Source organism: Orbicella franksi, chromosome 15, assembly GCF_964199315.1.
Source record: "Orbicella franksi chromosome 15, jaOrbFran1.1, whole genome shotgun sequence".
NCBI lineage: Eukaryota > Metazoa > Cnidaria > Anthozoa > Scleractinia > Merulinidae > Orbicella > Orbicella franksi.
Genome location: NC_138159.1, coordinates 9,258,289 through 9,284,385, shown reverse-complemented (window position 1 = coordinate 9,284,385; position 26,097 = coordinate 9,258,289). Strand labels below are relative to the sequence as shown.

Sequence of the window (26,097 nt, the reverse complement as noted above, 5' to 3'; positions counted from 1 at the left end):
AATGTGACGTGGATCTTTTGGTTTTGCCCGGTTTTCTCTGACACTGACACTTGGATCACTTTGTTGTGCCAGCAACGCGCAACTTTGGGTTTCTTCTGCCTCGGGATTAAACTAATTTGTTTATACTTGACTGGAATAAACAAGGTCTTGGTAAATGATATCAGCCTCAGCTTTCAGTTTCGGCTGATGAAATAATTCTTTATTATTGGTGGATAGCAAACCACGCAAAATTTGAGATCCTTTCAGTTTCAGATTTGCGTCAGTTGATTGATTGACAAAAAAACGAAACCTGAGAAGAATGCTAATAAAAATGATGCAGGAAAACTGCGCAATACATTTCGTGTCTCGTTTTTTAGGAAATAAGGATTCAAAACAGTGAAAATCTTGGATAAACGTCGGCGAAAACCTTTTCATTTCTGCTTCGGAAATTGGTAAGAAATGTTAGATTAATTTTGAAATTCGTATGTCGGCGATAAGTTGTGGTACGGTCCTATTTCTTAAAATAAGTTTGCCCGCGTCTTTTCAGGAAAAATATGTCACTACCAAAAACTGATTAGAGATGAGTAAACTTTGGTGAGGAAGAAGACAAGAGAAGAGGAAGAACGGTTATCTTTATTTATGTCAGAGATTTCTTGGGCGAATAATGATATGAAATATTTCTCGCGATATCAGTCGCGTTGACCAACACCCTAATTTAATGGATTAACAGATCCGGCTAAAGCAACATGTTACTTTTGTCTCAGTATGTCGGAATAGTTCAATGCATCTTCGCCTGTAATAATAGAAATTTATTGAGTTACGGTTTGTTAATATGAAGAATGATCTAGAATAAGTTGAATGAGAAATATCAGTAAAACAAAACTTGAGCTTTTCGTTGGGACAAAGAAACTTGTTAATATCAGCAGGTGGCCGCATTAAAGGGTCCAGAGCATAGAGCGAAGGTATGTAATTTGTTACCTTATTTCCAACACGGAAATCTAAAAAAGTGGGCACCCGAGTTCTTCTGCTTTTCAGTCTGAAAGAAATATCAACATAGAGTTCTAAGAAGGTATACTAGAACCTGCCGGAGGCGAGGAACCATTCTATTAGCTTTCCTTTGTTGCCCAATATTCTTTTAGTTCAAATTAATATTTACTTTGATGTTAAATGAATGACATTTACGTGAGTTTTAGGCCCCGTCCGCGAAAATTAGGTGCAAAATGACAGATAATTTTTTATCGATTTTTGGAATCTTCAAACGTTCCCTTGAGCACATACAAGTACGTAGTGAACTGGGACGTTCTCGTTACACTAGTGAATGTGATGCGTGCTATTAAACGGGATCAAGCTGAGAAAAATAGATCCAATCCATTCTGTCTAAATTAAACATGTCAATAATTCCGTTCCCGACAAAGGAGAGCAATTGTGCAGAGCTGCAGTCTTTTAGATGTTAACAAGAACATGGATTCTCCATGGCAACTAATTGAGATCACTAACATGTCATTTTGAACGTTTCTATTTCGCTTGTAGCAAAGTCACTGAAGCATTCAATTCAATATGAATCCCAAGTTCTGGCTGTCAGTTGCGTTCCTGATGTCCCGGATTGGTGTATTTCAAGCTGCTGTCCAATGCCAAACAGCGGAATACTCAATTGGAGGAATGTTCCTCAAGGGCCACACCTTTAAAACAAGCAAGGCTGGATGGCCTGCAGGCTGTTATTTCATGTGCGAAGAAGAAGTCACATGTCAAAGCTACAATTTCGTCATTGGTCATAAGGTCTGTGAACTGAACAATCGAACAAAGGAAGCGAGACCTGAAGATTTCAAGCCGGATCAGACAAGGTTCTACATGAAAAGAGCAAAAAACAGAGGTACACTTCCATTCTCCTTATTTCTTTTTTTTTTTTTTTACCCTTTTACAACTCAGTCGCGTTAAATGCTATTGCTTAGCATGTGTAGCTGGTTTTGTTTCAGCAGCACGGACTCTCCAATGAGAGCGGGGAAGCCGCGAGGAATGATGGGAAGCAGTCAAGCTGAAATGTTTTTTTTTTCGTGGCTTAGACAATTCAACCAATTTTTATACTCGTAGTAATCAAAAAACATGAGTGCGTTCGACACCGTCTCTTTAATATATATACCTTATGATTTCAGTAGCTGACTTTTAACCTCTGTCTATTGCTAAATTTTACAATAACTATCTAATTTCTTGCGCGCTGATTGGCTCATTTTTACCATCAATAAGAGTACAGACGGATAAAATTTTAATTTATGCAAGCTTTCAAGTTCAACTTCCAGCTGTCAAACTGTCAACTTTTTAACCAATGAGATTTTGTGGACTTTTTCAAGAAGCCAATCAAAAAGCGAGAAAAGCTATTGACAATGTTCGCGTCATTTTGAATAACATTTACTTATCCCTTTGTTTACGGCAAGTTTACGGCGTTTACGGCGGCCATTTTGGGGTCTTGTTATTGTAAAAAACAAATTGACGTCAGTTTTTTATTCGTCAGTCCTCTTATTGATGATAAACTTCGTCATTACATTGTCAAAGTTTACTGCGAAAACCACTCGCCTCCGGCTCGTGGTTCCACAGCCACTTTGACAATGTTATGACGCAATTTATCGCATAAAAGACTGACGTTAATTTGTTAAATCAGCATTTTTTATCAGCAACCGAGGTTTTACATGCACGTATATTATAGTGTCAAAATCAATTCCAGTGAAGTCAGTGAAGAGGTCCGCTGTGTAAAATACGATTTGTTGATACGTGCGTGGGCGCCTGTTTCCATAGACTCACAAAAATATTTACAAAAGCCTTCTAATTTCGTGCTAAATATTTTCACGGGTAATGTTTAAGCGTAAAAGCTAATTTGGAAATGTTTACTTTTTACGTACATTATTCTAAGCTGGAAGCACAAATATAAGGAAACTTTTGCAATCGCGAGCAGTCCTTTATCATCAGTCGTAGCAGCAGTATGGTTAGGAACTTCATCTGAGTTAGACAAAGAAGGTAAACTTTTTTTCTTATAAAGTTGTTAGCCGCTACGTTGACATGACGGAGCGAGGTTAAAACAATCTTTTATTAAACTGGTAACACTGATTACTTGAGGTAAAATTTCTCGTATCCAACTAACGGTTATCAATACGTCATATGTGATCGTGAAAAGCAGCCTCGCACCCATTTCTTCGTCAGAAGTAACAAATATTACACGAGACAAGCAAAACACTGGTTGTATTATCACTGCCAGTGTGACGTCACGTTTCGCTTGGATGAAATTCAAAATGGCGCCCAGTGGGTGAAGTACAAGAGGTTGATAAAAATGCGGAATTTCGCTCCGATATTCTGCCCCATTTTCTTAGGTTCGTTGATATGTGGTTTATATTACATTGAGGAATCTTTATTTGGTACTTTTTGGTGGCCAAAATATTCAAAAGGCAGATAATTTGATCGAGAACTTTCTGTTTTGAAGCCAATTTGTCGAGCAAAACTGTTATCTGGTTGACCTTTCGAGGGCCACTGCATAGCGAAGCAGAGCCATATGATTTTAACCCAAGAATAGGAGGTTCGACAGAGGGTATACTTGGCTTCTTGTATGTGGAATTTCAGTTCTTCAGTGCTCGTGGTTCGTCTCATCAATCCCTACAAAATGCAAAGAGTGGCTGTGTGGAAAGAACAACCATGTTTCAGATTAGGTAAGTTTTCACCTTTGTCGTACTACAGTTTACATTTAGAGCAATATCCGTAATTTGGTTAATAGTTATGGCTTGATTAGTGATTCGGTTCTATTTTATTTTGATTTTATTTGGGAAGAGGAGCCTTAATTTTCTTTTATATGCTAGGTCTGCTGCAAATATTATACCAAGAGACCATATTTTCTCTTGATTATACATAGTTATGTTACATGAAAAACTCAGCTTAGTTCCTTGCCGGTGGCCTAATTGTGACTAACTTTTCCCTGATTTTAGTTTGGAATTCGATATTTTAAAAATTGATAAATGCTGTTAATCCACGGAATAGATCTATCAGAATCTATTGATTTGCAAGGTCATAATCAGCTAATAGTCCCCATTTGTTCATCTAAAAGTTGTAGCCCACTGAAAACAGGTTATTAAAGACACTTCTTGTTTTTTGCAGGGAATGTCACTGGAAGGAACATATCATAATGCACAAATTTCCTTCCAGAATGCCACACCTGGCAGCACTTAGGGATTCTGATGAACATTTTCCCTTTGAAGGCTAATGCCCCCTCCCCCCCTCCCCAGATGATAAACTGGCATGGAGTTTTTAACTCACCTAAGCTTAGATTTTTAAAAATTTCTTTATCACCTGTCAAAACATGCATATGAGAGCTACGATTTGTTTCATATGTTTAATCATGCTGTCAAATTTACAATTTTCATTTTTGCATCCCCTTAAGCACTTTGCCACACCTCTAGTTAAACTCCCATTGATTGACAGCCCAAGATATTTCCTTTAAAGGCACAGAGTCATACAAAGGCTTACCACAGCTTGATTGTCAGTATAAATCAATTGACAAGTTCAATTTGGAATTAATTTGAGATACCAAATTTACGATAGTTTTAATTAATTGATGTGAAGTTAAAAAAATGTGACTAAAATAGATGTCACCAACCTTATTGACTTAAACACCATAATGAAGAAAAAGCTAGGGTGGTGAAATTCAACCATTTTTACACAAGGATAACTGAACATTGAGCTATGAAGACGAAAAAACAGAGCAAAAGAGGGGAAATTCTCTGGAGCTAACATCAAGGTTTTCAGCACTGACTGCTATCACACTAACCACATATAGAACCACTAACAGTAGATCAGGCACGACATGTATGGCCATATATGGTCAGAATGAGAGCATAGCTGCTAAGCACACTGGAGGAGAATGAAGCTTCTGGACCTCCGGAGTCTGAGGGAGAAATTGATTCAGTTAATCAATCATTCCTTTATTTGGTAATGCAGGTTTTATGAAAAGTAGCCTTCATTCGGTGTCCACTCCATGGACATTATCCATTCCGAGAAGATAGGAACAGATAATGTCCAAGGACAAATGTGCAAGCAAAAATCTTTGATGGATTAAATGGCACATAGAGTCATAATTGAAACTATAGGCTGATGTGGACCTGTGAAGAGCAGGAGATGATTATAAAAGCAGAATAAATAAAAAGAGCTAATAGGAATAAAACTTGTTAAAATTAAAAAAAATTAATTAAATAGAATAAATGTCTGATTGTCTTTACAGCATTTCAGCATTATAACACATTTTTAGCATTTGCTGTCGTTTATTTTGAGCGCTATGCAGCAATATCTATTTGGTGACATTTAGTGGAGGGTTGTTTTTTAGTTGGAATATGATGAGAACTTAAGTGGCAGTCCCGCTAAAAGCGGTCCACTCGACTTCGGGACCAAAAATAATTTTCCTTCATTTTTTGTCACTGAAAAGGGTTTGACACATATATAAAAAAAAGCTACGAGCCAAAATTGAATTTTGGCCGAACTGAGTTTGCCGACCGTGATCAGAAAGGTAAAATTCACCGATTTTGTGAAGCGCGCTACGTCGCCTAAAATGCAGCTCACGGAATTTCGTTTCCGTACGAAATTTAAGGTACATTCATTACTATGACTGACGAAATATGGAAACTTTTCGAAAAATTCTAAGCTTACCTGCGAGGCTAATCTCGTTCCCAGATCTCTTGTGGACGAAGCCGAAGGCGAGATCTGGCCAAGTAGGAAAATTTCTTTTTCTTGATTGACTGCTCAATTTGACTCCTGTCCAATCCCTTCTTTGAACATTTACGCGGTTTTCCGCGATAAACTTGAATGGGTCAATGTTACAAATATGGCGCAGTCAGGGGAATTTGCAACATTTGACAAAAACTTGTGCCGTCTTTGCGGCAACACAACAAATAACAACCAGAGGTTCACGATTTTTTCGGATTACAAAAAAACCCGCAAAATTACAGCGCTTGATAAGCGATTTTGCAAAAGTAAGAGTACAGGAGGACGATTGTTTTCCTAAGCACGTGTGCAGGAACTGTTACCGAACACTGTTAAATCTACGAGACAAGCTGCTTCCATTTCAAACGAGATGTGCCACAACGCAGATAAATCTTGGGAAAGGAGGAGAGAAAGTCAAGCGGACTCGGAGCTCACCAAAATCAAGCCCTTTTACCTCGCTTTGTCGTGCGCAAAGGCAAAAAGAGAGTCGCATTAACACGCAAAATTAGTCCGGGAAAGTGTTATTCCATGATGAAAAAGTCAAGTTCACCTTCAACTGCAAGTTGCAAAATCGGGCCGATTAAGAAAGAAGCAAACTGCGCTTTTTGCATTGATCAGAGTTATTTGAGTTTTCAAGTAGCAGAAATATCAGCCCCGCGATCAATGGTGGAACTGAAACAACCCCACAGCTTTCTTCAAACTCACGTTTTAGTCTGGAAACTTCCGCAATTGGTGGAAAAGAAAAGTAGATAAGAAAAGACGAGAGGAGGAGAGATTTGGAAGTAATTTACAATTCGGGATTGAACAATCCAGAGGTAAGTTTTACGGATTTCCTTTCTTTCGCGCGATCCATGTGTTTGTTCGAGGGCATGAAAATTTGACGAATATCTGGCTGTTACATATTCATGACACAGACGCCATTTTGGGTCTACATTCCAACCACGTTGTTTAATGTCATTGGTTAAACAATAACTCAACACATGCACAACTATGCATAATGGTCAGCGGTATTCTCATATATAACATCCCCCTCCTTTACATTACAATCAAAGAAACAAATGAGGAGAATGAAATAAAATAAAAGAACAATCAACTCAACATTAATCAAACAGTGTCTGTCATTGTTCACGTTCCAAGAACTGTCTTTTGTTCCAGAACAACTTGTTACAGGTCTAGTCTGACTGGTTTTTTGACTAGTCTTCCACTTCGAGTCGTATACAAGGGCGGGTCTTTAGCTTCCACTATGTCTGATGAAGGTGGCACATCACCGGCTGGGATTTCCTCATCAGCTGAGGGATTTAAGTGGTATTCCTGTGGTGAGCGCTCCGTTTGTGAGCTTGCTGGGAATGTGGTTGCTGCATGTGTTTTGTCTGGCTCAGGTTCTGTCTGCTGATTGATGTTTCCATGACGTTTCCGATATCCCATATGAGACTTTGTTGGGTCGTTCCTTAGAGCCACTCGATTACGTCTGATTCTTTGGCCGCCTACCTCTACTACATATGATCTAGGCAAGACATGTTTCTGCACTACTGTTGCCGCTCTCCATTCCTTTGACCCTGGCTCCGGTTTTACTCTGACGTGATCACCCGATCTGAGTGGTGGTAGCTCTTTGGTGCCCTGGCGGTCATGGTAGTACTTTTGCTTATCCTTGCCATGTTTCATTCTTGCCTTTATCTTCTGGATGCTGTGTTTTTCAGGCTCCAATAGACCACGTGCCATTGGTAGTGTTGTTCGTAGCCTGCGTCCCATAGAGAGCTGTGATGGGGACAGGTCAATTCCTGGAAGTGGGGACGCCCTGTACTCTAGGAGTGCTTTTCTCTTGTCTCTATTCTTTCTCCATAGAGACTTCACTGTTTTAACTGCGGCTTCCGCCTCTCCATTCGCTTTGGGGTGTTTTGGACTTACTAGAACATGTTCAAAGCTGTAACGTTTGGCAAAGGTCTCAAATTCTTTGCTTGTGTACTGGCTGCCGCAGTCAGTGACTAGTTTTGGTGGGATGCCATGTCGACTGAAATGTTCTTTTAGGACTTCAATGGTCTCCTGGGATGTGAGATCCTTCAGTTTGGTCACCTCAATAATCTTAGAGTAATAATCAACTAGCAACAGGTAATGTTCACCTTCAAAGGCAAATATGTCTGAAGCGGCCATTTCCCAAGGCAGGTCTGGGACATGGCTTGGTATCAAAGGTTCTTTCTGCTGTGCAGGGGCATAGTCATGGCACGTGGTACAGTCCTTGACTTTTTCTTCTATCTGTGCACTCATGCCGGGCCAGTGAAGGGCTTCCCTGGCTCTTTGCTTACACTTTACGATTCCCAGGTGTGTTCCATGTATTATCTCCAGCATGGCTGGCCTCATCGACGGGGGTACTACGATTCTCATTCCTCGGTAGATTACTCCATCTAGTACCGCAAGCTCATCACGTGTGTCCCAGTATTGGCGGATGCTGTGTGGGACTTGTTGCTTTGTTTCTGGCCAACCGGCTTGAATCATAGCATACAGCTCATGGAGCTCATTCGCTGTGTTTTGTTGGAGTTCTGGATACTTTGGTTCGGAAATCGAGATTCTTTCCAACATGTTTACTTGTATCTCTTCTTCTTCCGGTGGTGCCTCATTTAGACTTGCTCGGCTGAGGGTGTCTGCGAGGACTTGCTTCTTGCCTGGAAGATATTCCACTTTTAGATCATAGCCACTCACTTTCAGCATCATTGCCTGCAATCTTAATGGTGCTGTTGCCATGGACTTGCGCAGTATCATTTCTAGGGGTTTGTGGTCAGTCTGGACCAAATTTGTTTTTCCCAGACTGTACTCCCTGAATTTCTGAGTACTGAACACGATTGCCAGCATTTCCTTCTCTATTGGCGCCCAATTGAGCTCTGATGCTCGAAGTTTACGGGATGCATAGGCTATCGGCCTTCCCTCTTGCAGTAGGACAGCACCCACTGCGCTCTTGCTAGCGTCACATTGTATGGTCACATCTTTTCGGACATCATAGTAGGCTAACACTGGAGTTTCACAGCACATATCCTTAAGCTTCTGAAACGCAGCTGCTTGTGGCTTGTCCCAGTGGAAAAGTACATCCTTTCTGGTTAGTTCCTGCAGTGGTGTTTCGACTTCTGCTAGCATTGGGAGGAATTTGGCCAGATACTGAATAGATCCCAGAAACCGACGGACATCTTCTTTCGTTTCAGGAGGTGGCATATCCTTCATAGCTCTTACTTTTTCTGGATCTGGTTTGAGGCCTTCTGCTGAGATAATGTGGCCCACATATTGAACTTGCTGTTTTCGTACTCTGACCTTCTCAAAGTTCAGCTTAAGGTTGTAGGTTCTGGCGCGGTTGAGAACTGCCTCAAGGACGGAATCATGGTGGGCGATGTCACGTCCAGCGATGAGTATGTCATCCATAATGGCGTATGCGTGATCAATATCCTCCAACATTTCATCCATGGCCCTTTGGTACAGCTCTGGAGCTGATTTGATTCCAAATGGTAGCTTTAACCATCTGTATCTGCCAATTGGGGTGTTCATCGTTGTCAGTAGACTGGACTCGTAGTCTAGTTTTATCTGGAGATACCCACTTTTAGCATCAAGGACTGTGAACACTTTTGCCTCAGGTATCTTGGCTGCAATTTCTTCTACAGTGAGGATTGGGTAATGCTCCCGTTTCACTGCTTTATTAAGATCACCTGGGTCAAGGCAGATCCTGATCTTCTCACCTCGACTTGAAACTACCATAGAGTTAACCCAGTCAGTAGGCTGTGAAACTTTGGCTAGGTGTCCTTCCTTTTTCATTTCCTTAAGCTTGGCAATGATCTTGGGGAGGAGTGCTGCAGGTTGTCTCCGAGGTCCATGCACCACTGGAGTTGCATTGGGGTCAATCTTGATAGAGTAAGTTCCAGGCATGGCTCCGGATGCACTTTGTAGGTCTGGGTACTGGTCAAGTAGTTCCTTTAGGTTTGGATCTACATGTGCCTGTAACTTATGTACCCGCTGAACCAAGTTGAGTGCTTGACAAACTTTGCCTGACAATATTGGCTTCTGCTTACTATCTATGACATAGAAGTTCACATTTAACTCCCTGTCCTTGAATCTTATGGGAAGAGTGACATAAGCTTTGGATGTGATTCGGTGTTGGCTGTATGACACCAGGGTCTTCTTGGTTTGTTTGATCTGGGCACTGGGTGCTACTTGCTTGAGCTGAGTAGTGTTAATTACACTTGCATAGGCACCAGTGTCAAGTTGACAATGAAGGGTACTGTTGCCCACTTCTACAACCACCCACCATTCGTCATTTTCACATGTTTCCTGCCTGTCACTGATGCCATTCATTTCTAGGCTTGCTACATGTAGTAGTTGTACATCCCTGTCAGGACCTTCCTCATCACTAGAAAAGTCTTCTCCAGGATGGACCATTTCATGCAGTAAGTTTACATTGCTTTTCTTGCTTCTGCAAACTTGGGCAAAATGTCCAATTTTTTTGCACTTGTTGCATGATTCATTTCTGGCTAGGCATTTTTCCTGTGGCTTGTGGGCATTGTATCCACACCCATCACATTTTTGAACTTGGTCATGTTTCTTCTTGGACGAGCCATTCTTCTTAGACGAGCCATTCTTCCATGCAAGTTTATTGACCTCCACTTTCGGGTCTTCACCAGACATCACTTGCATTCCATCCTTGGTCGCTTCGAACATCCGACCGATGTCAATTGCCATTTCCAGGGTAAGGTTTTTACTTTTCTCCAAGCAGCGTTGCCTTACTCGTTAGTCCAGAGATTTGCATGCGATGGCGTTCCGGATCAACTTATTCGACTCTGTCATGTCCAGACCACGGGCCAGGAGCTTAAGATCGGTGACAAAGGAGTCAAACGTTTCCCCTTGTAACTGGCGTCTTCGATCAAATTTAACTGCCGCCATAATTGGGTTCTTCTTTGCTTCGAGGTGTGCTTTGAACTTTCCGACTACTCTTTGGAGTATGTCTTTTTCATTTACATTTTGTGCACTTTCTCCAGATCCAACTTGCACAGTTTCCCATTGGAAAGTGAGGTAAATTTCTCGGCCTTTGTCGCCGACGAAGCTCATAAGGTTGCATATTTTCTCCTTCTCCGTGCATTTGCTGAGCGGTCCTCCGAACGTGAATTCGCAATGTTGATAAAACCTTTCCCATTCTTTACTCAGGTCCGCAGCGGCCCAGTTCATTCTTGGCCAGTTGAACGACGAATTGGCGTATCCTTCGGCCATCCTGATGTGTTTGGCCCTGTTCCGTGGCGCTCGAAATCCCACTATTTTGACACCATGTTACATATTCATGACACAGACGCCATTTCGGGTCTACATTCCAACCACGGTGTCATTGGTTAAACAATAACTCAACACATGCACAACTATGCATAATGGTCAGCGGTATTCTCATATATAACACCGGCGAACGCAGTGCGGAAAACAATTTTAAAAAAAAACATTTGCTTGAGCTTATCCTGTTAAAAGAGTTTCCAATAGATTATTTAGGCCGCTAGATATGTAAAAAATGTCAGAAACTGTCCATGGAACTTCGTGAATTCCGCGTAAATTGCCAAAGACTTTTGTTATGTTCAGCTCACGTAATTTCATCTTGCATGTCTCCCTCCGGCGAACTCACTCATAAAGCTGTGTGAACATTGCTTTTTGTATGCGAGAAATACAAGAGAAGTGCTTCTGGAGTATTATTTTTGGCACTGGTCGATATTTACTTTGCTAGAACCAAGATAACTGAAGAAAAATTTATTTTCGTAAGTGTGCTGTTTCCTTAGAGGTCCGCATGGTGTTTACGTTTCGCTTTGATTTTTTTCAGTTGAAAAGAGGCAAGCAACAAACCTGTTGAGACAATCAACGTCAAACTACTCAATGCGGCTGTTTCGTCGAGGCTACCAAGTGTCATCGCTTCATCTGTTTGGCTCATTCCAGAAGTGGGGAACTACCTGAAGCGATTACACTTGGAAGAAATCGTTGAAGAATGCGAGAATGCAGAAAAATACACACGGGGTCATCTACCATCTGTACTACGAGAAAAGTCCTTCGGGACTATGAGAGACTTAAGCTGGGAGATAATACTTACAGAAGCCAAAGGGAGCCCAACTCTTTTGGACGTAATAACAGCCGTTTGCTGTAGGAGGGAGGGGCAAAATGTCCAAAGGAGTGGAGCAAAGCAGATTCCTCCAATTGGATCAATTTATTCTATGTTACTGAATCAGTACAACAGGGAACTGAATCTTGTTCAACATATCAATACAGTACTACTCGCTAGTGGTCAGGCTGAAACAAAGGTGTGCTTTCAATTGAGCATAATGCATGTATCACTTACTTCCCCCAGGGGATTATAAAGAGGGTGAAGGCATCATTATGATTTACTTCAGGAGAGAATGAGTGAAATTTGTCTGGTTTATAATTTTCTCCATAATTATTTTTCATGTAACCTCAACTTCCAGTTTTCATAAATTCGAATTCCCCGAAGTCTTTAATTGTCCCTCTTGCCAATACCAAAAACCAACATTTTGAGTCCTAATAGATGTGAGTAAATATAGAAAATCCATCTTAACAATAGATCATTTATTTGGTGCACGTCATGCTCAAAACATCCTGACATTATGATGAAATGAGGAAACAAGATTACTTTTGGCAGGTGTTCTGCAAAAATTTGTTCATTGTTGTAATTAGAAGACACATTGAAATAATTTACATACTTAAAACTGTGTTTTGTATAAGTTTCTGCAACAGACAACTGCAACAAATATCTGTTGATATATTTATCATGAAGAAAGGTAATATATATTCTGGGAAACACAAGAAATAGGAGATTTTTCTTTTCTTCCTGGAAGTAGTTTTTGTGGCAAAATGTTCCTAGATTTACATAAGTAGTTCACAACCTGTGATTGTTTAACAATCAAACTAAAATTATTTTTTAGAGTATATTGCAGCAATGTGATATGTATTACTTGTAGAGAGCAATCATGGTTATGTGTTTGACGCCACCTTAGGACAATATACCTGTACATGTAGCCCTAATATGTATTAAATCACATATTGTCCACATCGAGATCAAAACACTAAAACTGAAACAAAAAGTCACAGTCTATACTTTTTCTCTATTAATTCAATACAATAAAATTGACAACTGCTTTAACATCTTTACATATTGAGTATTTCAGACCAGAGAGAGGCGAGGTGCAACAAAAGTTTCATCCTCATCATTTTATTTAGTAATGCAGGTTACAAAGATTAGCAGCCAGTGAGGCTGATGTGGACCTTCAATTAACTAATAAAATGTGAAATAATGAACAAAATAATTTATAAAATTTCTACATAACACACAATGACTGAATGGCAATTACTCACGAATCCACGATGCAGTGAGCTTCGTCAGCCACAACACAGACTACGTTTTTTTGATAAACATCAGATAACAATACTTCTCTGCACTTCTTACTACTGATAAGTACTTCCGGATTGGCAAACACGATGCTAACACGTCCGCACAACACATTTTCCACAGAATCACCTTGGACTTCGATCCCTGTCTCTTTGTCCGCTTCAGAACATTTAGCCGGATAATTGCTCCTAACTGTCCTTGCTTCTTAATTTTCTCAACTTGGTCCATCATCAAAGCGGTCAATGGTGACACAATAATTACAATCGAGCATTACTTTCCACCATACCAAAAAAGTTAAACATACTCGGCAGAAGTTGATATATTAAAGACTTGCCATATCCTGTTGGCAGGACGGCTAGCACATCTCTCTTTTGCTGCACCACTGCTCTCAAAGGCTCTAGCTGTTTAGTTTTTTGACTTTAAATCAGGCGTTCCGCGTTCAGTTAAGGAAAACTTCAATGCGCGGTCAAATTCAATGTTTGACATGTCCGCCATGTCCATGGGCAACGTCCACAGCGACGAGCAAGGATGCTGCTAACAATATTTGCTAGCTGACTTTAACCCGCAAAACAAACGCTAATTCTCTGCCTGGCCCTAAGCTAACATAAAAATACTGCAACGTTGTTTAACCTGTTCTCGGTTTTCACAAGTCATGTGATCAAAACTAACAATCGTAACCGTTCAATAAATAAATTCAAGAATCTGGCGTATGATAGATGATTGCTATATAAACAACCTCGCCAAGAATCAGGTTTCTGCTGTTTTTCATTCGCCCGTTATTCGCAGAAGTGTGTCACCCAAATTTATAGAGCTTTGTATGGAGACGCCATGTTTGTGCCCTTCGGAGGGGCACAAACATAGCGGCCGTAAAATAACAAAAACATCTGTCGTTGAATTTTGCAATTGAAACGAAAATTTTTACTGTAGAGCTCCGACACACTGAAATAAATGCTTCTTCTAGTGCAAGCATCGTTTATTTAGCAAAAACTAAAGCGGTAACTCATCTTTCGGCCTACGCGACAGTCTTTTCGGGTCGCCATTTTCATGTCACACAACGCAAAAGCTTGGAGTGCTCTATTACAAAAAGAAGAACTCTTTCGAGCTAAACGATTGTCAAACGTCAAGTTCCTATAGGGTCTTTTATCTGATGAAACTACAACCGCGGAAGGAAAGATAATTTCTAATTTTGGAATATGACTACGTCATATGAAAACCAAGAATAAATTCTAAGCGCCTGAGTCACATTCCTGACAGCCGATCACGTGGTGCAAATCGGATTTGGCCAGATCTCGCCTTCGGCTTCGTCCACAAGAGATCTGGGAACGAGATTACAGCGAGGCTGGAAGACACCCTACTCCGAGGCCTTTGACCACCTACTAAAATTTAGCCAAATTTGACGGGGAAAATCTCAAAAGTTGGGTCTAAATGAAGCCTAAAAAGCACATCACAGTAAATTTCATACCTTAATAAACCGTTCTATAAGTTCAAACCGGTGGGTATTGTAATATATTCGTAACCGGAAGTTGTTTTAAGCTGTTGTATTACCCAAGATGCTTAGAGAATAAAGTTGTTGTGTTGAGCAAGCCTCGTCAACTTGTGTTGTTATGTCACTGAGCCATACTTTTGCTAGTATGTTTCATTTTGGCGACGAGGATGGGATACTCTACATGCACGAAGACGCATGAGAAATCCAGTGAAGTTTTGATTTTCTCTGTGTGAGGAAAAAGGTTTGTTTTCGACCGAGGCAACTTGATCAAAGTTTAAACACGTGCTATCAAAATGGCGGGAATTGGATTGTTTGGTCGTGTCGGCGAGTTCAGCCCTGAGCGAGAGACTTTTCGTTCCTATGTGGAAAGAATGGAAATGTTCTTCATGGCAAATAATATCATAGAAGAAACAGGCGAGGGTAAAGAGGAAGCCAATCTCGCAGTTGCAAATAGAAAACGTGCTATCTTTCTGACTGAGATTGGACCCGAAGCATATTCTACCCTGAGCAATCTGCTGGCACCAGTGAAACCAAAAGACACTCCTTTTGCGGACATTGTCAAAGCATTGGAGAAACATTACAATCCAGCGCCATTGGAGATAGCAGAGAGTTTTCATTTTGGAACTCGCTATCAAAAACAAGACGAATCCATCAGTGACTTTATTGTGGCCTTGAAGAAGTTATCGATTCATTGTAACTATGGAGAGTTTCTCAACCGAGCTCTGAGAGACCGTTTTGTGTGCGGATTGAACAATCCCAAAATACAGAATAAACTTTTGAACACCGAGGATCTTTCTTTTGAGAAAGCGTGCCAGATTGCAAAGTCAATGGAAATGGCAGAGAAGAACACCCAAGAATTCCGTCCTGTCAGTGCAAGTGATGACAGCCAAGGCATAGTAAATAAACTGGAAACTGGAAACACTAAGGAACCCTCATGTTACCGGTGTGGTGGTAAGCATGCTGCACCTAAGTGTAAATTTAAGTCAGCAAAATGCTACAAATGTAGCAAAGTAGGTCACCTTGCATCAGTTTGTCGCAGTAAAGATGTTGAGTCTGACATGAAAACAAAACAACCAGGAGCTAAAGGTACTGTTCATAGTGTCTTAGAATCAAACACAGAAGGTTGTGATGATAATGATGAGTTAGGTATTTATTCCATGTATGCAGTTGGTACAGATAATCCTACCAACAAACGTTATACTGTAGAAATGACCATAAATGGTTCACCATGTGCAATGGAAGTAGACACTGCAGCTGATTACTCAATAATGAGTAAGAGCACACATTCTCAGAAATTCAGTAATTTTCCACTTCGTCCGTCAAAAGTTGAATTGAAAACGTATACGGGTGAAACCCTTACAGTGTGTGGTGAAATGCTGTATGATGTAGTGTACAAGGGCCATGAATATACATTGCCAATTATTGTAGCTGATTATGAGAAGAAGCCTACTTTGCTGGGAAGAAATTGGTTAAACCATATAAGGCTTGAGTGGGGTGAAATATTTAGTTTAACAAGATCCGAGTTGGAAAGTGCCAAAAGTCAACTTGATGAATTACTAGTTAAACACAGTGAGTTGTTCAAAGATAGCTACGAGGGCATGAAAGGGTTGGAAGCACACATCACCATGAAAGATGGTGCAAAGCCCATATTTATTAAGCCACGTAGAGTTCCATATGCACTAAAAGATGAAGTCGAAAAGGAGTTGGATAAGTTAGAGAAAAATGGGGTAATCGTTAAAACTGACAGATCAGACTGGGAAAGCCCAATAGTAGTTGTGCCAAAGGCTGACAAATCGGTTAGAATTTGTGGGGACTACAAAGTAACCATCAACTCAGCTGTTGAAGATGAGCAGTATCCCCTTCCCACCCAACAGGACTTGTATGCTGCCCTCTCGGGATCAAAAGTTTTCAGCAAACTTGATTTGTCGCATGCATATGCTCAGCTAAGTGTTGATAAAGCAAGTCGTGAGTACCTGACAATTAGCACACACAAGGGACTCTATTCCTACACCAAATTACCATATGGGGTTAAATCAGCACCTAAAATATTCCAAGCTAAAATGGATATGATTTTGCAAGGAGTAGAAAAATGTGTGTGTAAGCAGGATGACATTCTTATTGGTGGTGTCAGTTGGCAGGAGAATATCAAAATCCTGGCTGAGGTATTGGAGAGGTTGCATAAATATAACCTGCATTTGAAGATGGCAAAGTGTGAATTTCTGAAGAGGGAAGTTGTCTATTTGGGTTTGAAGATAGATGCCGAAGGTTTGCATCCAGTTAGGAAAAAGTGGCAGCTGTAAAAAGGGCACCAGTACCACAAAACGTCAGTGAGTTGAGATCTTTTTTGGGCATGGTCCAGTACTATCACCCATTTCTTCCAGGTTTAGCAACCGCACTAGCACCATTACATGAGCTCCTCAAAAAGGGTGTCCAGTGGACATGGACAAAAGAGTGTCAGCAAGCATACGAAGCTTGTAAACAAGGTCTCACCAGTGATGCACTGTTGGTGCATTATGATGGGGACCGTGAACTGAGACTTGCTTGTGATGCGTCCAGCTATGGAATTGGAGCAGTTATTAGCCATGTGATGGATGATGGCCAGGAGAGGCCTATAGCCTATGCCTCTCGGACACTGAGTTCAAGTGAAAAGAACTATGCACAAATTGAGCGTGAAGCATTATCAATTGTTTTTGGTGTAAAAAAACTTCACCAGTTTTTGTATGGGCGTAAAAATTTACCCTGATCACTGATCACAAACCATTATTGGCAATTTTCAGTCCAAAATCCGCTATCCCCACACTAGCAGCAGCTCGAATGCAGAGGTGGGCTCTAGTACTTTCGGCGTATGACTATGAGATTGAATACAAAAGATCTGAAGACCATGCCAACTGTGATGCTCTCTCAAGGCTACCACATGAGGACTCCACACTGGGAAGTGAGGGTGTGGTCTACAGTGTGAGGGTAATTGATGATGATTTTCCAATCACTGCAGAAGATATCGGAAAGGCAATCCTTGTAGATCCTGTACTTGTTAAGGTACATCAATTTGTGATGTCAGGTTGGCCAGAAGGGTGTCCTGATGAGACCCTCAAACCCTATCATAATAGAAGAAATGAGCTGTCCTGTGAACAGGACTGTGTCCTTTGGGGCTCTAGGGTGATTATTCCACCAATCTTTAGAGCCAAAATGCTGGGGCAGTTGCATTGGGAACACCCTGGTATATGTGGTATGAAAGCAATTGCTCGTACATGCATGTGGTGGCCAAAAATGGATCAGGAAATCGAGGAAGCAGTGAGAGTATGTACAGTATGCCAAAATGTTAGAAATGCCCCACCCAGTGCACCCCTGATCCCATGGAAGTTGCCAACTAGACCATTTCAACGGATCCATATTGATTTCTGTCAGAAGGGTAATGATTACTTCCTTGTAGTAATCGATAGCCACTCAAAGTGGATTGAAGTGAAACGTATGAGCTCTACAACTACTGAACGGACTATTGATGAGCTCCGTTTAATTTTTGCTACTCATGGTTTACCTGAAGAGGTGGTGTCTGACAACGGACCACAGTTTACGTCCGCTGAATTTACCGAATTCATGCGCAAAAACGGCATCAAGCACACGTTGGTTCCACCCTATCACCCTCAATCTAATGGGGCAGCGGAGAGGTCTGTGAGAGTTGTTAAGGATGCTTTAGTTAAACAAGTGCTTGAGGGTAAAAAGGGCATCTCTATGAAACACAGACTTGCTAATTTTCTATTTCGGTATCGCACAACCCCTCACAGTACAACTGGTGTGACCCCCGCTGAGTTGATGGTGAAGCGTTGCCTAAGAACAAGATTAAGTCTGATTAAGCCTAATCTGGCACAAGTTGTAGAGAATAAGCAAGAGAAACAGAAAATGTATAAGGATTTGAAATGTAAGAGGGAAAGATCCTTTGTAAGAAATGACAGGGTGCGGGTACGAAACTCGAGGGCCAATTCTAAGACTGATAAGTGGATTCCAGGCACTATAATTAAAGTTTGTGGGCCCAGAACCTATGTAGTTAGGACAGGACACAAAACCAGATATGTGCACACTGATCACATGATAAGAGCACATGATAATGTACCAGATGATGTCAGTGAGCCAGATGTCGTGGTGCCTGAATCAAGTGGTCAGAAAATAAATGATGATAATGTGAATTCTCTCGATAGTACTTCTGAACCACATGTAGATCTGCCTGAAAACGAGGATACTGTTGTATCTCCTTTAGTTGTAAGTAGTCCACCTACAGTTTTGCGAAGATCTCAAAGGATTAGAAAACCATTTGTTAAACTTAACCTGTAACTGTAGGTTATCACTATGTCTTGGGTATAAGTGCATCCTGAAAATCTGGGGGAAAGCAGTGTAATATATTCGTAACCGGAAGTTGTGTTAAGCTGTTGTATTACCCAAGATGCTTAGAGAATAAAGTTGTTGTGTTGAGCAAGCCTCGTGAACTTGTGTTGTTATGTCACTGAGCCATACTTTTGCTAGTATGTTTCAGGTATCTCCTTGGATTACACGCGAGAACAGATTAAAATCTGCCACAGTCAGTGCATTTACATAGCTATCGCTCGTGTCATAGCTCATTTGCATAACCCTAGCAACCGGTGAAAATACATCTTCTTCCGTTCAGGTGCGTTTGTCGACCTTCTGAGTAGTGGCAAATAGCTTCCTTTAATACTTGTGTACACTCTAGATCTAGTTTTGAGGTGAAGGTTGCGTTAAAGTTGATCAATTCTCAAGACTTGCGAGACTCCAAAAGTAAATAATGGCGCCGGTCTGCAGAAATTAACCGTAGCCGTCGTCCTGACCCTTCAATAAATTCTGCCGCAGAGGTAGCACTAGGAGAAGAAGAAAATCGTAAGTTTTCATTTACCGTTTAATGGCAACTGAATCCTGTACTACTGCCAAGACTACTGGGAGCTAATGAGGGCTATGTGCCCGAATTTGAAAAACAACAACAATGAACACTTGCCGGTTGCATCGCTGCGAAATGAACCTGAGTGAACACGACACGCTTGAATGGAACTATGTTTTGCGATGAATGATGGGCTTTACTTCTGTTTTATGCTTGATGCTTGTCTTTTAGTATCTTGCACGGCGCATAAAATAAACTTCGGGATCCGTTTATCGGGTCGTTTATACAACGAAAGCTGTACCGGCTTCGTCAAAATGTCACACAATTTGTAACGTGACCAATTACCCCGGAGGGGGGTACATCTGTATGTGAGGCCCCAAAGGGTAGGGCTTTTCAGCCGTTTGAGTCATAAATAGGGTATCGATTTTGGCCATTTTGGTTATAAATTGGGTATGGTTTTAGCACTCTAGTCTTGAATTGGGTATGTTTCTTAGCAGAAGCTACTTTTTCATCATTATCAATAAGACCTTCAACAAAAGCCCTTCATGACGTATGTTTAGGGCAACTGTGTCAGCCGCAACGGTCATAAATAGGCTATCGAATTTTTGGTCAGGCCATAAATAGGGTAGCAAAAAATGCAGATTTTGGTCATAAAGAGGGTAAGGGTTTTGGGAAGTGGGCCGCACACCCCCAATCAACTTTTCTGGAAGTACCCCCCCCCCCTCCTGGGCTAATTACCAGGGGCCGAGGGCAAATCCCCTACCCCGCGCGCGCCGATGATTAGATTTGGCAAGATTTGTTCATTTCAATATTGATAATGAAAAAGCCACCCATTAATTTTTTGGGCTAGTGCAATCTATTCAGTATGACCGAACGACGACAATCGTTGTAACACAAAGTGAGAAATCGGCCTCTCAACATCTGCACGCGCTTCGATATGGACGTTTTTTGGAAGGTTTCTTAGTCCCATCTTTTGATTTTCTTCCATTGTGTTTTCTTTGAAAAACGGACGGCTGATAACGGGAAAGGAAAAGTGAATTTTAGGTCCATGCCTGCTTCCTCCGCCCTCGTGTATTAGCAACTCCTTATACTTTCTGAGGAAAAGTAGATAAAAATTGAAAAGGTGCAATGACTGTCGTCGATCGGTCATACTGAAAAGATTGCACTAGCCCAAAAAAGTAAAGTTTGGCTTTTTCATTATCAATATTGAAATGAGCAAATCTTGCCAAATCTAATCATCGACGCGTCCGGGTAGGGCATTTGCCCTTGGCCCCTGGTAATTAGCCCAGGAGGGGGGGGGGGGTACTTCCAGAAAAGTTGATTGGGGGTGTGCGGCCCACTTCCCAAAACCCTTACCCTCTTTATGACCAAAATCTGCATTTTTTGCTACCCTATTTATGACCTGACCAAAAATTCGATAGCCTATTTATGACCGTTGCGGCTGACACAGTTGCCCTAAACATACGTTATGAAGGGCTTTTGTTGAAGGTCTTATTGATAATGATGAAAAAGTAGCTTCTGCTAAGAAACATACCCAATTCAAGACTAGAGTGCTAAAACCATACCCAATTTATAACCAAAATGGCCAAAATCGATACCCTATTTATGACCCAAACGGCTGGAAGACCCTACCCTTTGGAACCTCACATACAGATACCTATATAGCCCATATGAGGGAGTACCCCCCTCCCAGGTAATTGGTCACGTTACAACTAACTTGTGTGACATTTTGACGAAGCCGGTGCAGCTTTCGTTGTATAAACGGATCCCGAAGTTTATTTTATGCGCTGTGCAAGATACTAAAATACAAGCATCAAGCATAAAACAGAATTAAAGCCCATCATTCATCGCAAAACATAGTTCCATTCAAGTGTGTCGTGTTCATTCAGGTTCATTTCCCAACGATGCAACCGGCAAGTGTTCGTTGTTGTTGTTTTTCAAATTCGGGCATAAAGCCCTCATTAGCTCCCAGTGCTCTTGGCCGTAGTATAGGATTCAGTTGCCATTAAACGGTAAATGAAAACTTACGATTTTCCTCTTCTCCTAGTGCTACCTCTGCGGCAGAATTTATTGAAGGGTCAGGACGACGGCTACGGTTAATTTCTGCAGACCGGCGCCATTATTTACTTTTGGAGTCTCGCAAGTCTTGAGAATTGATCAACTTTAACGCAACCTTCACCTCAAAACTAGATCTAGAGTGTACACAAGTATTAAAGGAAGCTATTTGCCACTACTCAGAAGGTCAACAAACGAACCTGAACGGAAGAAGATGTATTTCACCGGTTGCTAGGGTTATGCAAATGAGCTTTGACACGAGCGATAGCTATGTAAATGCACTGACTGTGGCAGATTTTAATCTGTTCTCGCGTGCAATCCAAGGAGATACCCGCCGGTTTGAACTTATAGAACGGTTTATCAAGGTATGAAATTTACTGTGATGTGCTTTTTAGGCTTCATTTAGACCCAACTTTTGAGATTTTCCCCGTCAAATTTGGCTAAATTTTAGTAGGTGATCAAAGGCCTCGGAGTAGGGTGTCTTCCAGCCTCGCTGGTAAGCTTAGAATTTTTCGAAAAGTTTCCATATTTCGTCAGTCAAAGTAATGAATGTACCTTAAATTTCGTACGGAAACGAAATTCCGTGAGCTGCATTTTAGGCGACGTAGCACGCTTCACAAAATCGGTGAATTTTACCTTTCTGATCACGGTCGGCAACCTCAGTTCGGCCAAAATTCAATTTTGGCTCGTAGCAAAGCAAAAATAAGGAATTGGAAAATAATAAATTGCTTTTCTATATATATATGTGTCAAACCCTTTTCAGTGACAAAAAATGAAGGAAAATTATTTTTGGTCCCGAAGTCGAGTGGACCGCTTTTAGCGGGACTGCCACTTAAAGGGATGAAAAGACTACAATGCAGCCTTGAAATTCTTGGAAGATTAAGAAATAGGAGCCATTACAACATGGCAATGCAGGACAGTTGCAACATCATCAGCCTGTTCCAGGCTCTTGGCCTCTTTCTCTACCAGAACCCGCTCAGCCACGTTTTTCGATCATGTCCACTGACCGAGAACCAGGAACAGGCTACAGCATCATTCAAGATGTGGCATTGTTCCGGAATAAGCCAAGTTATCAGGTTATGACAAAAGATAAATAAATCATACAGCAAAATTGATTTCACTATAACTGTAGTTACGTTTACACCAGAATTGTACACTAAAATGTAAGTGGCAAAAAGAAAACCAAAAACAGCTTACTCAGGCTAACTCGAATTTGAACTTTGTTGTGAATATGAAATTACAACACTGAACACCGCAATTGCAGTGGACGGCAATAGGTCAGCAGTTGCAACGAGTCAGGAAAAAAAGCCAAAACCTTCACAACAAAAGCCAACAAAGCTGCTGTACGATTAAAGCCAACAAATTTCACCATACAGCAGGCACAATTAAAACACAAAAGGCAAACGAAGTTGAAGCACAAAGAATTGCATTTAAAGGCCTGATAACTACCACCAAAAGTGCTCCAAAACAGACAAAAGCCGATCACATCGCAGGGAAATTTTGGTGGAAATCAAGAAATAAACAACATCTCAACACTCAAACGGATTGATGAGAGGAGCGGCTGGTTCAATCGACACAGAGATACACGCGGATTAAACGTATACTATCGACCCATAAAACCTCCTATTGACAAGACTATTGGTAAGACATTTAAGAGAGAAAACGCGAACGTTTTACGTGGACTTCTCTCGTCCCGTTTTCAAGATGGCGGTCCCGCCACTTACCCGCAACAAAATTCAACAAGAATACACGATAACGCGCGCACAAAACTAAAACAGATAATGCACACAGACAAAAAAAGAACAAAAAACTGTACAAACCTACATTAAGTTAGTAAACAAAAGCGATATTAGGCCTGTTTTTTTGTCTTTCCTAACCTCTGTAGTCCTTTTTCAATGGCGTAATCTGAATAGGTTACTCGAAGTGCTCGCTCGTTGCTATGTGACGTCACACTGGTAGCGATGAGTCTATCACGAATCAATACCGAAAAACAATAGAGTCCCCCCCTCCCTCCTGCAAAATTCTAAAATGATTCCGAAGCTCTCTGCCCAAAATTGAGCCGGATAATTCTAATATTTTTTTTTTTTTAATTTTCAGGTGGCTCTGAACCCTATGTACATATTTCTTTAAAACTTTGCCAAAAGTTGCGACTTATGATGCTTATTAAAATTTGACAATATAAAAAAAATTCACCGTGCCGGTTTTGAATTATAAGTTGCTATGGTAATCTCTTATGTCACGAAAATGAAAACAACGTGTTCACCAAAGATTGGGCAGTTTTTTGATACCATGATTGTAGCATCAAGTGATAAAGACTGGTTATAACGACCCATCAAAATTCAAGTACTGGAAATTGTTTTGAGCCACCTTAAGCTCTTCTTGTAAACATTTGAAATAAAATTACTCTGACAGATCTTTTGTCTTATCACACAGTTCCTCTTGGCTCCATTCAAGAGCTTCCTGCTGAATCGTGCAGTGAGATCAAGGCCAGTGAAGGAAATGAGATGGTTAACGGGGATTACTGGATATACTCTGATGGGAATGCTCAGACAATCCTGGCTCGCTGTGAAGGTACAGATGTTAGCTTTAATTCTCAGGTACCCATTTATACTCTTGGGTGGAGAGAGGCACTCTGAAAGTAAAGTGTCTCCCCAAGAACACAGCACAATGTCCCCGGCCAGGGCTTGAACATGGACCACTCGATCCGGAGACGAGCGCAGTAACCATGAGGCCACAGCGACTCCACAGTTCGGTCCAGTGACAAAACCAAATTCGAACCGAGCAACAAAACGTCAACCCGCCAGCTCGGTCCAGTTGAGACATCAGCAGTCTAGCGATTACAGTGTTTTCAGACAAAGTGTGCATGACCTAACTCTAAAACTAGTGGCAAGAATGTAAGAAAATATTTAAAAACCCATCAATTCAAAGTGTCTGCGCTGAGTTCAAAGTATGTTTAATTGTTGTATTGTCTGTGTGCTTTTCAAGTCAATAAAATTCAAATATGCATTTTTTGTTTGTTCCAACCGGGTATTCACAATGCTCAACCATGACTGGTGAGATTACGAGCAGACTCAGGCCCTTATTGCTCAAACTCGTGCTGTGATTGATTAAACTCTGTCGTTGCTCTGAAATAAGAAGTGCGTAGTCGATCAACTAAACAATCTAGGGGAAAGCAGTCTCTTTCTCCAGTGGCATAAGTGGGCTAAATGAGCTAGAAGGGTTTGGAATAGGATCCAAATGTACGACGCGAAACAAACTACTGATGACCATAAACGTATCTATTGGAAAAACTCTAATTGTACGATCCAGCAGTACTTACTCTTTACTGAGATCTTGTCTTGTCTAGTTAGAGCGCTTCTGATTGCCTTGATGTATAATTTGGTCGATTCTAATCACTTTCCATGTTAAATACTTTTTTTACCATTAGTATTGTATATTTTTTATTAATTTTTTTTTTAGGAAACTGGCAGAAAATAAACAAAGAATCCATTTGCTTTGGGGCGCGAAATAACCAGTTCGGCGCCTTTAACATCACAAAGAGTGGACTTCTCAAGACAATGAAGCTCGTCCACAAGTCGGGCTCGATCATATGTAACCGAAAATCCCCGCCCTCCTACTGGGGCTGTAGTACAAGCCGCTACTACAGCAAAAACAGCTTAATGACTATCATTACCAATGCAAAGAAAGAAGCCATCCTGCCACCAGCTGGAGACTTAAAAGCTGGCGTTGAAAACAAAAACCACTTTTACAGTCTTAACGGAACTACCCACACATCTCCAGAGCTGATTTTCCGCGATCTTCCCATTCAGGTGTCTGTGTCACGCAATCAGGAGCTGCAGATATGGTTCGGACAGGATTGGACCGATTGGAGTGAAGAGAATAACAGTGGAACAACATGTGTTGATGTGTATGCGTGGTATGCTTAATATCACATGAGCCTCTGACTTATCTGAAACTGTCAAAGCCAAAAAGTTGACTGAAGTTTAATTTAAACAGACAATAAAAACGTGAACGTAAACTCGACTCATTAGTCTTGACTAGAATTAAAATCTTGTTACTTCAGTGCGAAAAAAATGTTATGTCACTAAAGAATATTACATAAGAATCTTCGTTTACAAGAGCATATAAAAACAATTTAGACTTTGATCTAGCTACAAAAATATAAGTTCTGAATATTGAAAGAACATAGATAAAACACGCATTGTATGTGCTGTCGTTTTTATAAAATTTCGGCCAGCGCTAAGGATGAATACAAACCAATATTAACTACAGTAGTGCAAGGGTGCTAAGAAAAGTTTGTAAGTTACACATATTTACAAAAAGTACTTATTCAAGTCAAACATAAAGCATAAGTAACTGTAGACACTGGAATGAATTTTAATCGGTTCATATTTGTCAGAAAATATATATACTTGTCTCGCTTTTCAGTTTTATCCTGTGAATATCGTGACCAACGATCTTAAGGCTTTTCTCCTTTTCTTTTTATCCTTTTATCTTTTTGCTGCAGTGGTGGACCTTCTACTGGGCTTGCAACCAGTGGAACAATTCCCGAGAAAGCATCATCGAGAC

At 40.9% G+C, this 26,097-nt stretch overlaps 1 protein-coding gene and 1 long non-coding RNA gene across 2 annotated transcripts in view; one reads left to right on the top strand and one right to left on the bottom strand.

Annotated features, from left to right (window-relative positions):
- Positions 1-26,097, bottom strand: part of LOC145470483 (uncharacterized) — a 60,952-nt gene that overhangs the window by 26,066 nt on the left and 8,789 nt on the right. The window lies entirely within an intron of this gene.
- On the top strand, positions 397-25,537 carry LOC145470463 (uncharacterized). The gene is made up of 4 exons (XM_081454278.1): positions 397-431; positions 1,510-1,849; positions 23,962-24,099; positions 24,988-25,537. Exons 2-4 carry the CDS (start codon positions 1,537-1,539, stop codon positions 25,452-25,454), a joined length of 918 nt encoding a protein of 305 aa, XP_081310404.1. The 5' UTR covers positions 397-431; positions 1,510-1,536; the 3' UTR covers positions 25,455-25,537.